Below are 16,576 nucleotides of genomic sequence, written 5' to 3'. Positions count from 1 at the left end.
ATTAAAAAGTACTCTTTTTTTTTGCCAATTCAAAAATATACCTTTTTTTATGTTTTAAAGTAGACTTTTTTTTACGTTTTTAAATGGCCTTTCTTTATTTATGTCGTAAAATATGCTCCTTTTATGTTTTAAAATGTTCTCATTTTCTTTTTTTTTTTTATTTTATTAAACTTTAAAATGTTATCGTTGAATTATTATTACGTTATATTCATAAAGTGTTTGATTTTACCATTTTTCCCCCTTTTTTTTTTTTTTTTTTTTGTATGTGTGTGTAAGATATGCTAAAAAACAGTCATCAAATAACTGCTCATTATTTACATTCTTTATAAAAAAATGAAATATACAATAAAGGTCAAAAAAAAAAAAAAAAAAAAAAAATTTACAATATTAGTGCTTGTGTATGTAGAAGCGTCGCGTGGGACTGTTAAATGTTTTACACAACTATACTAGTGTAATGATATAGACTGCCTAAGTATGCATAAATATAATACGGACATAGCAGCATTCAACTACAGCATAATAAAAGTCTTAAAAAGACAAACATGCAATGCACTTTGATAATAAAAATATTAACATAATTAAATTTTATTTTAGCAAGGAGAAAAACAAAGGTAAAGATGTGTGCAATTGCTTGTTAATGTGCAAACACTGCTTATGGATAAGCACATATGACATTTTAAAATTAGCAGTTGTATAGTAAGTTAATAAGATAATAAGAAATTAAAAAAAAAAAAAAAAAAGGAATACAATTTAGCGAAACTGAAAAATAATATTTATAAATATACATGATTTGTTATATCATATATTAACACATTTTTGAAATTAAAAGTTTTAAAACAAAATTAAAGAAAATTTTTTATATAGCGCTAATGAAGAGACTCTACAATCTATTTTAAAAGATTATACAAATAATTTTGAAAGAAGAAAAAAAAAAAAAAAAAAAAAAAAAAAAAAAGAGATAGAAAGCAGAGTATAGCGCAAGCAAATGAAGGGACAAGAAGACTGGGAAATAAAAGAGAAAAATATAACGAAAGGACAAAAATTATAGAAGAATATATATACGTTTTAATTTGCACAATGAAAAATTAAAATTTTTATGGATAACAGAACAAGTTATAAAACTTATACATAAACACACACATACATAAACTATTAAAGTATAAAATATATATACACACACATAATATGCATACCGATGTGCACTGAAGGAACGCGCTTTATTTTAATTTTTATTTCTACCTTTATTTTGAACTTTATCTTATAGTTAACTGTTCTGCTCCAAATAATGTGCACGTCATATAATAAGGAAAAGTGTTAAACATATGTCAAAACAAATAAATGATTATTACAAATAATAACTATTTTTATACACATTATCACTTATGCCATAAATTTTATTATTGTATGCTTGCAAAATATTTCTGTCCTGATCGTTGTCATTGTTATATTCGTAATAAGAATTTAAATTTGCATTACCATTAGGTAGTGCAGAATTTTCATTGTTATTCGAGTTAATATTTTGACGTATATTATTTAAATACTTAGAATATTGACCTTGATTTTGTTGTAAAAATATTTGTGTTTCATTATTTAACTGCTCATTATAATAAGGTATATGGTTATGGTCGTTTTGATTACTTTTCATTCCATTTAATGTTTGTGAATTTGTTAAGAAATTCGTTGTTTTGTTTTGACTTCGAGGTAATTGTAATGATCTTTTTTTTGATGCTCCTACGGGTGTATTTTGTAAATTTTCATTTTTTTCCGCCGAAAAATTGTTCATCATATTTGGGGCTTGATCTGCTGAACTGTTCATAAAATGCGAATTGTAATTCTTGCCAATATTATTATTGCCAATATTATTATTGCCATTATTAATATTGTCATTATTATTATTACCATTATTAGTATTACCATTATTAATATTGCCATTATTAATATTGCCATTCATGTTACTGTGGTTAATACTGCTATGGTTAATACTGCTATGGTTAATACTGCTATGGTTAATACTGCTATGGTTAATACTATTAAGGTTAATATTATTATGGTTAATATTATTATGGTTAATATTATTATGGTTAATATTATTATGGTTAATATTATTATGGTTAACACTGTTATGGTTAATATTATTATGGTTAAAACTGTTATGGTTAATACTGTTATGAGTAATACTATTATGGTTAATAATGTTATGATTTATATTGTTATGTTTTAAATTACTATGGTTCATGCTGCTATTGTTAATGTTATGGCTATTATTTCCACGGCTAATATTACCATGGTTAATATTTCCATGGTTAATATTTCCATGGTTAATATTTCCATGGTTAATATTTCCATGGTTAATATTTCCATGGTTAATATTTCCATGGTTAATATTACCATGGTTAATATTTCCATGATTGATGTTTCCAAGATTGATGTTGTTATTACCAATACTGTCACTGTCCACGTTGCTACTACTATCGTACATGTTTACATTTTGATCGCTGTAATCCTTCTCACTTAAATTTTTATCATTATTCATTTGCGTATTATAATTAACTAAATTATTATGAGTCATTACATTAAAAACATTTTCTTTATAATCATCTGAACAATTATGGAATAGAGAATAATATTCTTCCAAACTGCTAAATAAAGAATTTATTTTAGTATCCTCATTATTTATACAATTTTCGGAAATATTGTTTTGTAAATTCATTTTATCTTCATAAGAATTTTCACTATTATATTGTTCTAAATTATTATATGTATTTTCATTAATTATTGGAACATTTTTAATATTTTTATTATGATCTACTGAATTAATATATGTAAAAAAAAATAAGATAAGTTTTAATTTAGCAATTAAGCCAAGGGCTCCCAAAACATACAACCTTTTAAATTTATCTTTTTCCTGTTCTGACATATTTTCGTAATTTTGCAAATTTATTCGCAAATAAGATAATTGGGATGAAATAGCATTAACTAACCCTTGTATAAAATTTACATTTTTTAATTCAATCATTATATTTTCACTTGTGTTTTGATAATTTAGTGCCTCTATTTCCCAGTCTTTTGTAAATTTCCCGTCAATTTGTGGTATTAATGATTCTTTTAACTTTAACAAAATTTGAATTCTTTCTTTAAAATTTATTAAAGTCATTGTTCTTCAATTTTTTTATGAACAGTTCAGAAAAAGTGGGTACTGAACAGGTTTAATGTGTGTGTGTGTATATATATATATATATATGTATATATGTACATATGTATGTATGTACATTTATAGACATATATCACTTATTTACCTACTTTTGTGTTATAATTTATCGTGGTGTATATCAGACAAAAATTATCTACTCGAAATAATCTTTTTAATAACCTATAACAATTGGCGTATTATATTCGCAACACATATGTATTTAAACACACAAAGTGCGGAATAAAATGATAAATTAACGTGGTGCAGAAAGTATATACGTATATATATATATATATGTACAGCTGTGTATATATGTTTAAAAACATATGTACAAGTACATCCCTGTATATATATTTAAATACATATATACATGTACGGTTATGTATATATATTTATATACATATATACGCGTACAGTTGTATATATAACTTTATTTGCCCCTTTCTTCCCTTTGGCTCATTTTATCACGAACAAAGAGGAAAAAAAGCGTTTGTGAGAAAAAAAAAAAAAAACAAGCTAAGAAAAATATATTGTAAAACAAATAAAATAAAAATTATTACAAAAATTCATTAAAAATGCTTATTTAAACACATTCACAAAAACAGCTTTCTTTTAAAAATTTTAACATGTATATTACATATATATGTGTACATATATTTAAACTGATTAAGCACAAGTATATGTAACAATAAAAATATTAAGGAAAATTGATATAATAAAAAAATATGTACTTAAATCATATTATATGACAAAAAAAAAAAAAAAAAAGGGGACGAAGAAGAAAAGAAGGGGAAATTAAATGGAACAAAATAATAAAAGTGAATAAACGAATGAATAAATAAATAATAAGCAAAAACAGTGTCAAAATTGTGTTTAAATAGGTTTATATATTATTCAAATACATGGCAAAGATTATATATATATATATATATAAATATATACAAGTGAAATAATGCAAAATGAAAAAAAAATTAGATTCTTGACATTATGACATGGTCAGGCAAATATAGAGAAAATAAAAAAAAAAAAAAAAAATATGTATATGTCATGATATTTTGTGAAAACATGAAAAAGGTGTAAAAGATAACTTGATATATCTTTTATATAATATCATGAAAAACAAAAGAACTTTAATTATTCAAAATTTATGATTTGATGCTTCCTTTCTTTTAGTTCCATAAACTTAAGATGGTTAAACAAAAAGGAGGCACATAAATGTACATGATGTACATATATACAATATACACATGCGCGTATATATTTGAAGAGTTTGAGGATTTTCACAAGTATATATTTTTTAACGTTATTAAGAATCTAAGCAAGTACTAAATTATGCTTATACAATTTTATTTTTTTTTTTATTATTTTATTATTATTTTTTTTTTTTTTACCCCCCCTCAATCTTATATAACCTCAAAATATTTCTTTTTTAGAATAATATACGGCCTTTAAATCAATATTATTTAAGTTTAATATTATTATTATTTTTTCATTCTTTTATTTTTCATTTTTTCACTCTTCTATTTTTCATTTTTTCATTCTTTTATTTTTTCATTCTTTTATTTTTTCATTCTTTTATTTTTTCATTCTTTTATTTTTTCATTTTTTTCCTTTTTCACTTTTTCTTTTTTTCATTTTTTTCCTTTTTCATTTTTTCATTTGTTCACTTTTTCTTTTTTTCATTTTTTTCCTTTTTCATTTTTTTCCTTTTTCATTTTTTTCCCTTTTCATTTTTTTATTTGTTCATTTTTTCATTTTTTTCCTTTTTCATTTTTTTATTTGTTCATTTTTTTATTTGTTTATATGTTCATTTGTTTATATGTTCATTTGTTTATATGTTCATTTGTTTATATGTTCATTTGTTTATATGTTCATTTGTTCATTTGTTCATTTGTTCATTTGTTCATTTGTTCATTTGTTCATTTGTTCATTTGTTCATTTGTTCATTTGTTCATTTTCTTATTTTCTAATTTTTTTATATTTTCCTCATTTTTTTTTGTTTTTTTCTAATCTGCACATAATACTGCCTGAAGCAGTAAAAGAATCCCCAAGAAAACAAGTTATGAGTTACATATCTTATTATTAAAAATGTATTTCAACTTTTTTTTTTTTCTCATTTTAAGTTTATATTTAAAAATATTTTTTTGATGGGTATTACATTTAAATGGTATATTTTATATTTTTTTAAATTAAATCTTTTCTAAATATTTTTTTCAACTATGATGGAAGGTTAAAATGGTAACCAGCTAATTTTAAAACAAAATATGAAAAAATGAAAAAATATAAAGGATAGAAGAGAAAAGATAAAAAAGTATGTTTGACGAAATAACAGATTTGTAAATTAAAATAATTCAATTGTAAAAATGAAAAGTTAAAAAATGCCTTTATACAGTTGTTTTTTTCCTTCCCTAATTATGTAACCATCGTTAAAGCATTAAATACTTTGCAACTTAATTAAAATTTTCGTATAGCATGTTTTGCGAATAACACTGTATTTACCTCTTTTAATTAACTCATTTAGTTGACATATTTAACTGACACAGTGAATTGACCCATTTAGTTGACTTATTTAATTGACGCAGTTAATTGCTTCAGTAAATTTCTGCATCTAATTACCCGATTTAATTACCATATTAGTTTACTTTCATGTCTTGATTTACTCATTAGTAAATCGTGAAAGCAAATTTAAAGCGCCATTTTATTGTGTCAATTAGACAATAAATATAAACACATAAGCTCCAATGTCCTACATACATATACACGTCTATCGCTATCTCCTTCTCTGTGGCTTAGCTAAAGTTGAATGCATTAACTGATCAGTGGTGTACCAAAATGTAGTAAAAAAAATAAGCGTTAAAAGCTCGTGTTAAACAAATATTAGAATTAAATTAGTGTGTTCATTGGTATGTACAGTTATATCTATATCTATATCTATCTATCTATATATCTATATATATATATATATATATATATATATATATGTATTCATTTGTGCATATTCAATTACTCATTTATTGTACCAAAATTTTGTAAAATTAAAGTGCCAGCGATAAATAATGTTGTAAGGGTGGATAGAAATTAGAACTACATTAAACGAGGTAATAATGGATAAACACAGGCGGTGTTAAAAAAGAAGTAAAAGAATAAAATTATTAATAAAAATTTTTTTGAACTCAAATTTTAAGTGAAATTAAATGGAAAGATCATTCATCACTACTATAATACATGTAAGCTAAAATAATGGAGTAACTAATAAAATTTTAATTTGTCAAGTTTAATTTATGTATATATATGTATGTATATGTATTTTTTTTTTTATGTATTTCGGAATTACAACATCAGTAATACTAAATAAAAAAAAAAAAAAAAAATTAAATTATATTAAATTAAATTATATAGTAATGTATTAAATTAAACAGTGCGTTATTTCACCATAAAAGATATCCAAAAATGTGGAGAAAAAAAGTGCATGTTTGAATGTATTATATACAGTGCCACTTGTTAATGAATTGTTTAAAAGAAAAAGGGTGTATCCTCAGGCATTTCCCTTTTTTATAATAACCTTTTTCATTTTAATGAATGTTTTTTTTTTTTTCTTCTTCTTTTTTATAGTGTGAATGATAAAATAAAGACGTATGATGTAAAGAAGCCTATGAAATAACATCAATTTTATTGTAACTCGTTTTAAGTTTTCATAATTCCGTATTCAGCTACTGTTTTTAAAAACAGTTTTTCATATATGTTGAAACGGGGAGGTGTTAATTCACCAATTTAGCTATTCTTTTTTTTTTGCAATTTGTAACCGATATTTTTCCCCACTTACGCTTGAAAATATATATATATACATATATATTATGCATGTACATATACACATATTATGCATGCTCGTGTGTATGCATTTATGCACGCATTAATAATTCATTCATATTTGCATATTCCGGCTTGTACTCGGCAAAAATCTCTTAAATTTTTGTATAACTTAACGGATTAGTGAAGAACATAAGCATTTAATTGCTATGAAATTTTGAAGAAATTAAGGCTCCAAAATTTCTCCAATAAAGAGAAATTATTTTGCACCTTTTTTTTTTCTTTTTTTTTCCCATATTTAATATTTACATATAATGTAAGAGGCAATAATTTCTGCTGAAAGAGCGCTTTTTTAAAAAAAAAAAAAAAAAAAAAAAATGTTCAATCACTGAATATACATACATTAATTGTACAAGCATTGAACATACATACGTTAAATATCCTTTCATTAAGGATACTCCTTGTGCGTTATTTTGTGTAGTAGGAAGAGTGTGCGCTTGTAATTTCGCATTGTAGGAGAGCGCACTCTCTCTCTATATATATATATATATGTACATATGTATACATATGCATGTGTGTGTATACATGAGTATTTACGTCAAGTCGTGTATATCTGCCTCTTACAATTTGATGGTAACATTTCCAAGGAATGATGGAGGGGAATAACAGATACATTTCGAAGGGGTACTTGGAAGAGTTTGAAGAAAATGACAACAATGTCGTTTTGATAAAAAAGAAAATAAATGAGTACTCTTCGAAATTAAATAATGAATTAAAAGAACATAGAAGTCAGTCTATATATTGCGGAATAGGAGGAATATTATATATGGACCTTTTATTATATGAGTGTAATGAAAATATTACATATTTAGAGTTGGGTTATAATATAATAAAAAGTATACATAAATATAAGGGGAAAAATGCCATATCATTTCTTGAAGGAGATATAGGTATATATAGTTTGTCAAGTGTAGTACATTACTATTTAGAAAATGAAACAAGTGTTAACAATAATATAGAGTTATTAGTTAATCATATGATAGACAATAAGGAAGAGTTAACATCAGTTAATAGTGAATGTGAATTGTTGTATGGGAAATGTGGATATATATATTCTTTTTTATTTTGTAAAAATATATGGATGAATTCTAAATATAAAAATACGATATTAATAAATTTATATAGAATTATGAATTCTATATTTGATTATGGCTTATTAAATGGCAATACTATGTTTCCTATTACTTCTCTTAGTTTGTATTTCGAATGGCATGAACAAATATATTTAGGAGCTGCACATGGGTATGCTGGAATATTTTTTGTATTATTTAAACTAATTTTATTTTTTAGTAATAATTTGAAAGATTTATGTACAGCCATAATAATACAGCAGAATGACAAAAAAAAATATATATATAACAATATAGATGAAAATGAATTTGAGAATAGTAAAAATCATGTGGTGGAAAAATTAAATGAATATATACAATTGATATATAAAGTAACTGACGAAATACTTACCCATTATATATCAAAAGAGTATAATATTTATTCATCCATAAAAAAGGATAAGAACAAAAAAAAAAACGATACGTTAATTCAGTGGTGTCATGGAAATGTAGGTTTTATAATTCTACTAATTGAATTGCTAAAATATAATTATGTACCAACTTTTTTTTGTAATAAATATAATAAACAATTTATTGAAAGAATGGGTTTACTCCTTTGGGAGCGTGGATTATTATATAAAGGATTTGGGTTATGTCATGGCATATCAGGAAATGGCATGATTTTTCTTTACCTATATAATTATACAAATGATAAGCACTGGTATATTAAAGCCTTAAAATATGCTCTTTTTTCAATAAAATATTTTGACAAATTTTATACTGTACCCGATAGACCTGATTCTCTATTTGAGGGATATGCAGCTTTGGTGGTTTTCCTCATTTTCCTTTTGAAACCCCATTTAACGTATTTTCCAGGGTATGACATTCCCTCGGATTTTCCTTCCCCCAAGGGCGTAAGCAGCCGTTGACGAGTATAGCATTGCGCGGTATTGCTCAGTATTATGCAGTATTATGCAGTATTACAGATATCCTCCGGGTACATTAAATTACCCGCGCACACTCACGTGCATCCTCTATAAAAAGAGTACACCCCCGCACCCTATCCCCCGTTCATTTTGCTAGACAAAACTTTTTACAGATGCCAATCTATTATCAATTTTTCTCAAAAAAAAAAATAAATAAATAAATATACATATATATATATATATATATATATATACATGATGCATATATCGCCCCTCTTGAACTAACATTGTGCTGCATCGCACTAATGGCATCAAAATGGGAGGAAGAGCCAAAAATTAAAATGTTAATGGTAGTTGAATAAAGTTTCAGGAGGTTATCAAGTACGAAGGGGGGATTAACTCCCTATTACACAAGACAAGCAGTTAAGAGGGACATCCTTCCAGTTGTTACTACTGTTGCTACTGTTACTACTGTTCTTTCTATTTTTTTTTTTTTTTTTTTAAATAAGAAAAAAACATCTGAATAGTGCGGATTTATCCTTGTTTTGAATCCCATTTTTTACCTTTATTTTTAAAACGCTTCTGCAATTTGTTCATGCTCGTACTGTTAATAAATGCTTTGCCTTATAATGAAAAAACTGCGCAAGCACACACGCACTGCTTACCATTTATGTTATATTAAGAAAGCAGAAAGTCCGAAACACGTATTTCAGAATGTACCGCCCGTGCACTATATGTATATATATAAAAAAAAGAAAATTTTAAAAATTTCCTAATTAGCGATATTACTGAATTGAAAAATGTGTATAAGGGGCTTTCAAAAAATAAACTTTGTTAGGGTGTAAAATTTTGTACACGAAAATAAGCGTACACATGTGTTACACTAGATCAGATGGACATCAGTCGCACAGGAGGTAAAAAGGGATTGATATGCAAATACGCACCTTCCCATGGATCCCATCACATATGTTCATATGTACATGTGTACATAAGTATATGTAAGTATATATATATGTATGTGCATATTTCACAACGAACAGTTTAAATGATAAAACAGTGACAGCAAATTTCGTTCCCCTCAAATGGTTACTAAACATTGCACTTGAAAATTGAGCACTTCATGAACAGCAAGAACTAGTACTACAACAATGACAAAAAAAAAAAAAAAAAAAAATATAGCTATACATTGTGCGAAACGTGTTAAAAAGATTACATTACTGCATACAGTAATGTCAATACGGCCTGCTACTTAACATTTTTTAAATAGAAGAGCTCTAAACTTCCATTCGTCCCTGCAACGGACAAATACACGTTAAAATAAAGGGATCTTTTTCTTTTAAAAATACCATCTATAAAGTCATTCTTTGTTTTTTGAATAACTTGAGTATCCTGCACACAGTTACTCTTTGTAAAATGTTGCATTTTTTCTTTCTTTTTAATTACAAAAGCGTTTAAACAAGAAACATCATACACGGCTATTTTTACCTGCTTCCTTTTCTGTATTACGATGTTTTTATAACTACTTTTACATCTATATTTGCATCTATTTTTATTTCTATTATCACGTTCATTTAGGCGCTTATTTTTGCCCATATGTTCGCCCTTAGTTTTTCCCCAATTTTCCTCTCTTTTGATTTCCCACACGTAAATATACTGATCCCACGATACGCTTAGCAAAAAATTAGAGAAAAGAACCATGGATCTAATAGAAGACAAATGTGCGTTAGAAAAGTTTGTGTTTTGCATCATTATAAGTGTAATGTTGCTCTGACCACAGTCATGACTCGTATTATTTGTATTGCACACAATATTCATAACTAGTATATTTATTGACTGATCATCCCCGCAGCTAAAAATCTGTAGCAAATTTTTTTTTTTTTTTTTTAACACATATATGATTTATACCACTTTGGTGAATCTGTACAATTTTCAACAAGGATAAATTTGTCATAACATGATAAAAGTTTACTTTGCCATTATTTAGACCGCAACATAGTATATTTTGTGCATATTGATCTTTTATTTTTTTCTTATACACAAAGTAATGATAGCTTAGCTCCCTTAGGGGACCAGGGGAGCTTTTGCTTTCTGTCTGTTCTTCTTTCTTTGCCTCAGTTAGCGTAATCAATTTTTCAGTTTCATTTCCTCCCTGTCCTAAATTCTCTTTTGCTAGAATGGGAAACTCATCAGGAAAGCTTCCAGTCCACCTCATCGGTAGATGGTTAAGTCCTTCATTAATCACTAATTCATCCTCTACATTATAGTATCTATTTTTAATTTTTTCAAAAGAAGCATCTGAATCTAACGCTTTGAAGTAACCATTTGTTGATGTTTTGAAGGAGAAGCTACCCTCCAGTTGTTCATTCAATTTATCATTACAAGAATATAATGACTCAATGTTCATATAAATGTGGCTTAAATTTATACAAAGAATCGTGCTTCTTAGATTATAAGAAGCAACTAAGTAAGCAGGTTTTAAAATTTTCGAAATAACAATATTTTTATGTATTGCAAGTTGATATACTGCTGAATAATGAATTATATAACCAATAGAGGTACCAATAAATAGGTGTACAACAATAATATATTTATTTGTAATATTCGAGAGTATTTTATATATCCCTTGAACACATAAAAATCTAGTATTATTAGTTAAGAAGAGCTTAGTTTTTAATTTTTCTAAATGGTATATAACTGGAACGTTCTTAATATCAGTGAACATGTAAAATACATGAACCGAGTTCTTTGCCCCTACACTGACTATAAATTTTAATTTTTTAGAATAATAAAAAGGGTTTTTCAAAAAACATATATAAAAAATTGGCTCGTTGTGATTATAAATATTTTGGATAACTGCCATTTTATGATTCAGAACAGTAATTCCGTTTCTGTTCTTTTCTCTCTCACTTTTTGTTTCTTTCCTATGTGACAATTTCGTCTGACAGTTTCTCTTCCCAACCATAGCTGGGAGAACTTTGGAGTGGGGTATTCCCTCCTTTCCTTTTATACTATTGGAAGTACTTTGGTGGGTACTACCCCTTCCATTCGAGGGTGTGGATACCCCGGGCGCAACAATCGGAGGACCTCTATCAATCTGCGCATTTCCGTCTCCAAAATGGTTAGAAGCCTGTACAATGTTAGACATATTCGTAATTTTTCTGCTTAGCTGGATGACCTTTATCATACCGTCCTCTGAACATGTGCATAAATAATTTTTGTTCATCCACAAAACGTAGGAAACATTTTTAACATGAAAGCCTGAGTTCATATATATTTGTTCATACGGTACAATGGTATTTGTAGTGCTATTTAATTTTTTAAAATGCATATATATATTTTTTTCCTTACAAAAACAAAGTGAAAATGTTTTAATAAAATTAGAGTCAGGCTTCATGAAAATACTGAGTGGTCTCCTAAAACCACCACAATAGACTGATAAATATTCTGTTTTGTTTTTTAAATCGTAGAGAACAAACTTTTTTTCCTTAAAACAGCAGATATAAATATTGTGTAAATTTTCTTTTTCATTGGAATAATAATGATTATTATCTTGCGTAATTATGTTTACATCACTACCAATGGTATTATTTTTACTAAAAATGGATCTACCCCTGTTATTAGGATAGTCCTCCTTTTTATTGACATCATTGTTTTTAACTTGTTGTATGAAATTTTTTCTCTGTATAATACCCTCTGCATGTACATACAATGGGAGTAATTTATATATAGATGAGTAGTACGACATTTTAATTGTACATAATTTATATAAAGTATATACATGATTGGTATCCTTATATAACTGATATTTGACTATGTGCCCATTTTGTCCACAGGAGTATATATATCCATCAATAATTTTTATGTCAAATACTTTTCTATTACTATGTACTCGTAATTTATCTTTACTTTTTACTATCGATTTTTGAAAATTGTAAACAACTTCATTTAATTTTATCAAAATGGGGATAGTTATGTAGAGGACAAATATACAGCCATATTCATCTCCAATAAATAGTAAAATACCAATTTTTTTTTTTTTTTGCCTCATCACATAATTAACTGATATGATTTTCGACTTTTTATTCTTAACATCTATATAAGTATATACAACATTGCTTATCCTTATGTCTCCCTTCGTATCCTCGACGCTGAATAGTTTTACACTTCCCGTGTGGTCGAAATTACACAGGATAAAATTGTGCACTGGGGAATGAGGCTCACTTGGAAGAGCACCAAGTTGGTCGCCTTTACAACTAGGGTGGTCTCTATTGCTAGGATCTGCGCTATGACCTGGGTCCCATTCTCTTTCGTGGTTATACACAACTTGACGAAACATGTCCTCAGAGGGGATGTTCCCACTACTACCGCTGATGCTACTACCACTGATGCTACTACCATTGGAGCTACTACCATTGGAGCTACTACTACCAGTACGACACGAGGTTCGATCCGAGTTATCCTTCTTTACGGACGCGTACAAAACATACTCTACATTTTTGTACCTCCTTGGGAAGCATAATTTGTCTAGACTTACAGAAGGTAGTGGTATCAAACACATTTCACTTATACGATGTGAAAAACATTTAAAATAAGCTAATTTTTCTCTTCTTTCTCCTTTAGCTAACTTAGATTCATTCTCTTCCAATTTTTCATTTTTTTTTAAGAAAATAAAACAACAAAAACCGTTACTAAAACCCAAGCAAATGTAATTTAACCCGTAAAATGTTAAACAGGTTAGTAAATAATTTTTTTTTTTTTCTTCATATATTAATTGTACACTTACTTTCTTCTTATTTTTTGCTTTTAAAATATATAGACACCCAAAATTGGAACTAATGAGTATGTCATAAATATTTATATGATAAATTGACCTGATCCAATCATTATTTTTTTTCAAAATTTCATTAAAATCGTCAATTTGGAAACTCAAAAGATCTTCTCGTGAATTTACATTTTTAGCCTCTGTATTGTAGTAGTACTTGCTATTCACATTTTGAAAAAAAGGACAAATGGTGTCACCTAAACGTTTTTCATTTTTCTGGATTTCATGTGCAGGCAAATGGGCAATCATATTTCCCCATTCGCAGTTGATTCGTACGCCTGTTTTGGTGCCTACGTCTGCACCTACGTCTTCACCTATATCTACACCTACGTCTTCACCTACGTCTTCACCTACTTCTAAACCTACGTCTGCACCTACGTCTTCACCTACGTCTTCACCTACTTCTAAACCTACGTCTGCACCTACGTCTTCACCTAAGTCTTCACCTACTTCTAAACCTACGTCTGCACCTACTTCTTCACCTACTTCTACACCTACGTCAACACCTATATCTACACCTACGTCTTCACCTACGTCTTCACCTACTTCTAAACCTACGTCTGCACCTACGTCTTCACCTAAGTCTTCACCTACTTCTAAACCTACGTCTGCACCTACGTCTTCACCTACGTCTGCACCTACTTCTGCACCTACGTCTGCACCTACGTCTGCACCTACTTCTGCACCTACGTCTGCATCTACTTCTGCACCTACGTCTGCACCTACTTCTGCACCTACGTCTGCATCTACTTCTGCACCTACGTCTGCACCTACTTCTGCACCTACGTCTGCATCTACTTCTGCACCTACGTCTGCACCTACTTCTGTACCTACTTCTCCATTCAACCGCTCCGCGAGCATATTCGCCTGACTCATTTCTCTTGGATCCATTTTTAGATCATTTAGAATATATGTCGCCATTGATCTTATATGCACGGTACCATTGTCCGTGCCGGATATGATCAAGCCCAGCTTTTCATGGAAGCATATACATCTAACTGTGCTTCCATTATCATTACAAAATTTTAAGTATCCTTTTAAATGTTTTTTGCTGTACACATGACAAGATGAATCTTCACTACACGTTATAAAAAATGTTTTTCTGTTTAATGTACCCATGTCAAGATCCCATATCCTGGCACCATGTCCTCCTAATATTTTGTAATTCTGATAGTAAGGCAGAAGAAATTTTTTTTTTTTTTTCTTTTTTGTAATGTTTGGAGTGAGTTTTCTTTTAAGGGAATATATTTCCTTTTGACTATTTTGTTCTTCTCTTATTTTCTTCCTTTTTTTATGTCCTTTTTCTTTCCTCGCCCTAAGCCAAATTCTGCCCTCTCTGTCGTCAGATACGGACCCTATGTACTTGCCTTTTCTAAAAAACTTTACCTTAAATATGATTCCCCTATGGCCGCTTAATTCTTGAATACATTTTAATGAAACGTTTTCTTTCTTCTCCTTACGCTCGTGCGTCTTCTGCTTCTGCGTTTTCTTCTCATTCTTATCCCATAATTGCACTATTTTATTTTTTTTTATTTTGAAGCTCCATAACAGTATTTTGTTGAAAGGGGTACCACCAGCCACGTCAATTCTATAGACACTTCTGTTTGCTTTTATATATATATCGGCACTATATAGCAAATGTATGCCCTTAAATTTATATTTGCACAGGCTGATACCTTTGTATATGTTCACGAGTAGAACACTTCCATTACTGAGGCAAAGAACGATAGCACTTTGTTTACTGTTACGCAGGTTTGGTTTGTTTCCTCCATTCAGTCTTCTCCTCTTATCGTATAGTGGGAACCTACAGCTTTCCTTATCACATTGCAGAAATCGAACTGTTAATATCCATTTATTTGTACAATATTTTGATAGTAATTTTAGGTGGCATTTGTTAATATGTACAACAGTTAAAATGTAGAAATAAATTTTATGTACTCCATGTGCTACTAATATGCCTTTGTTTTCATATATCCTTTTGTAAACCAAGCCATATATATTACTGCTCGATGAAACAACATATTCTAGTAGTATATTTGTAGTTATCACATTTACTATTTTTATGACATTTCCAAATGAAATTCCTATTAAATAATTTTCAAGAACGCATATTGCTTTAATACCATGATTGACGCATATTCTTTTACACTCAATCATTTCTTTTTTCCCTCTTTTTTTTTGTTCTTTTTACCTTATCTTTATTCTTCAATTTTTTTTTTTTTTTTTTTTATGTTTATCTATGATCCTTTTATCGTTTTATGACTCAATATTTTGCCTCATTACTTCATATGAATATAACCCTGTGCATTTTTATACTTTGTAATATTTTTTTCACTCATTTTTTTATCCGTATTTTATTTTATTTTATTATTTTTTTTTTTTTTAAATTACCTGTACCCATTAAAAGGTTAGCTGCAGCAATAGTGAGGGTACATTCACACCCTCACCGAGGAATATATGAATAACTACTTTTTTTTTAATACATTTGTTCATATAAACAATCTTACGAAAAATTGAAAATTAATCAGCTCCCAGATTAATACAAACATGAATAATTATATGTACTTGCATGTATATATATATATATATATATATATATATATATTTATACATATATATGATTCCCATACAACATGTTCATGTATAGATACCCGTTTAGCTAACGAATCAACTGTTTTTTATGGTGGATATGATGGCTATAATTATATAATTGCTCATAAAT

The 16,576-nt window shown here is 28.0% G+C and overlaps 3 protein-coding genes across 3 annotated transcripts; 1 reads left to right on the top strand and 2 right to left on the bottom strand.

Moving 5' to 3' along the window:
- Nucleotides 1-1,345: 1,345 nt before the first annotated feature.
- On the bottom strand, nucleotides 1,346-3,154 carry MKS88_003143 (uncharacterized protein; the record flags this gene model as incomplete). Its single annotated transcript, XM_067216209.1, has 1 exon — nucleotides 1,346-3,154. The coding sequence occupies one exon, from the start codon at nucleotides 3,152-3,154 to the stop codon at nucleotides 1,346-1,348; it is 1,809 nt and encodes a 602-aa protein (XP_067072879.1).
- A 4,492-nt stretch (nucleotides 3,155-7,646) lies between these two features.
- MKS88_003142 (7-helix-1 protein) lies at nucleotides 7,647-9,035 on the top strand (the record flags this gene model as incomplete). Its single annotated transcript, XM_067216208.1, has 1 exon — nucleotides 7,647-9,035. The coding sequence occupies one exon, from the start codon at nucleotides 7,647-7,649 to the stop codon at nucleotides 9,033-9,035; it is 1,389 nt and encodes a 462-aa protein (XP_067072878.1).
- Nucleotides 9,036-10,277: 1,242 nt separating this feature from the next.
- On the bottom strand, nucleotides 10,278-16,011 carry MKS88_003141 (WD repeat-containing protein; the record flags this gene model as incomplete). Its single annotated transcript, XM_067216207.1, has 2 exons — nucleotides 10,278-10,889; nucleotides 11,002-16,011. The coding sequence occupies 2 exons, from the start codon at nucleotides 16,009-16,011 to the stop codon at nucleotides 10,278-10,280; spliced, it is 5,622 nt and encodes a 1,873-aa protein (XP_067072877.1).
- Between the last annotated feature and the right edge of the window lie 565 nt (nucleotides 16,012-16,576).

Source organism: Plasmodium brasilianum, chromosome 10 (assembly GCF_023973825.1).
Source record: "Plasmodium brasilianum strain Bolivian I chromosome 10, whole genome shotgun sequence".
NCBI classification, from domain to species: domain Eukaryota; phylum Apicomplexa; class Aconoidasida; order Haemosporida; family Plasmodiidae; genus Plasmodium; species Plasmodium brasilianum.
The sequence above is the reverse complement of the archived record's forward strand: the minus strand, read 5'-3'. Positions and strand labels throughout refer to the sequence as shown.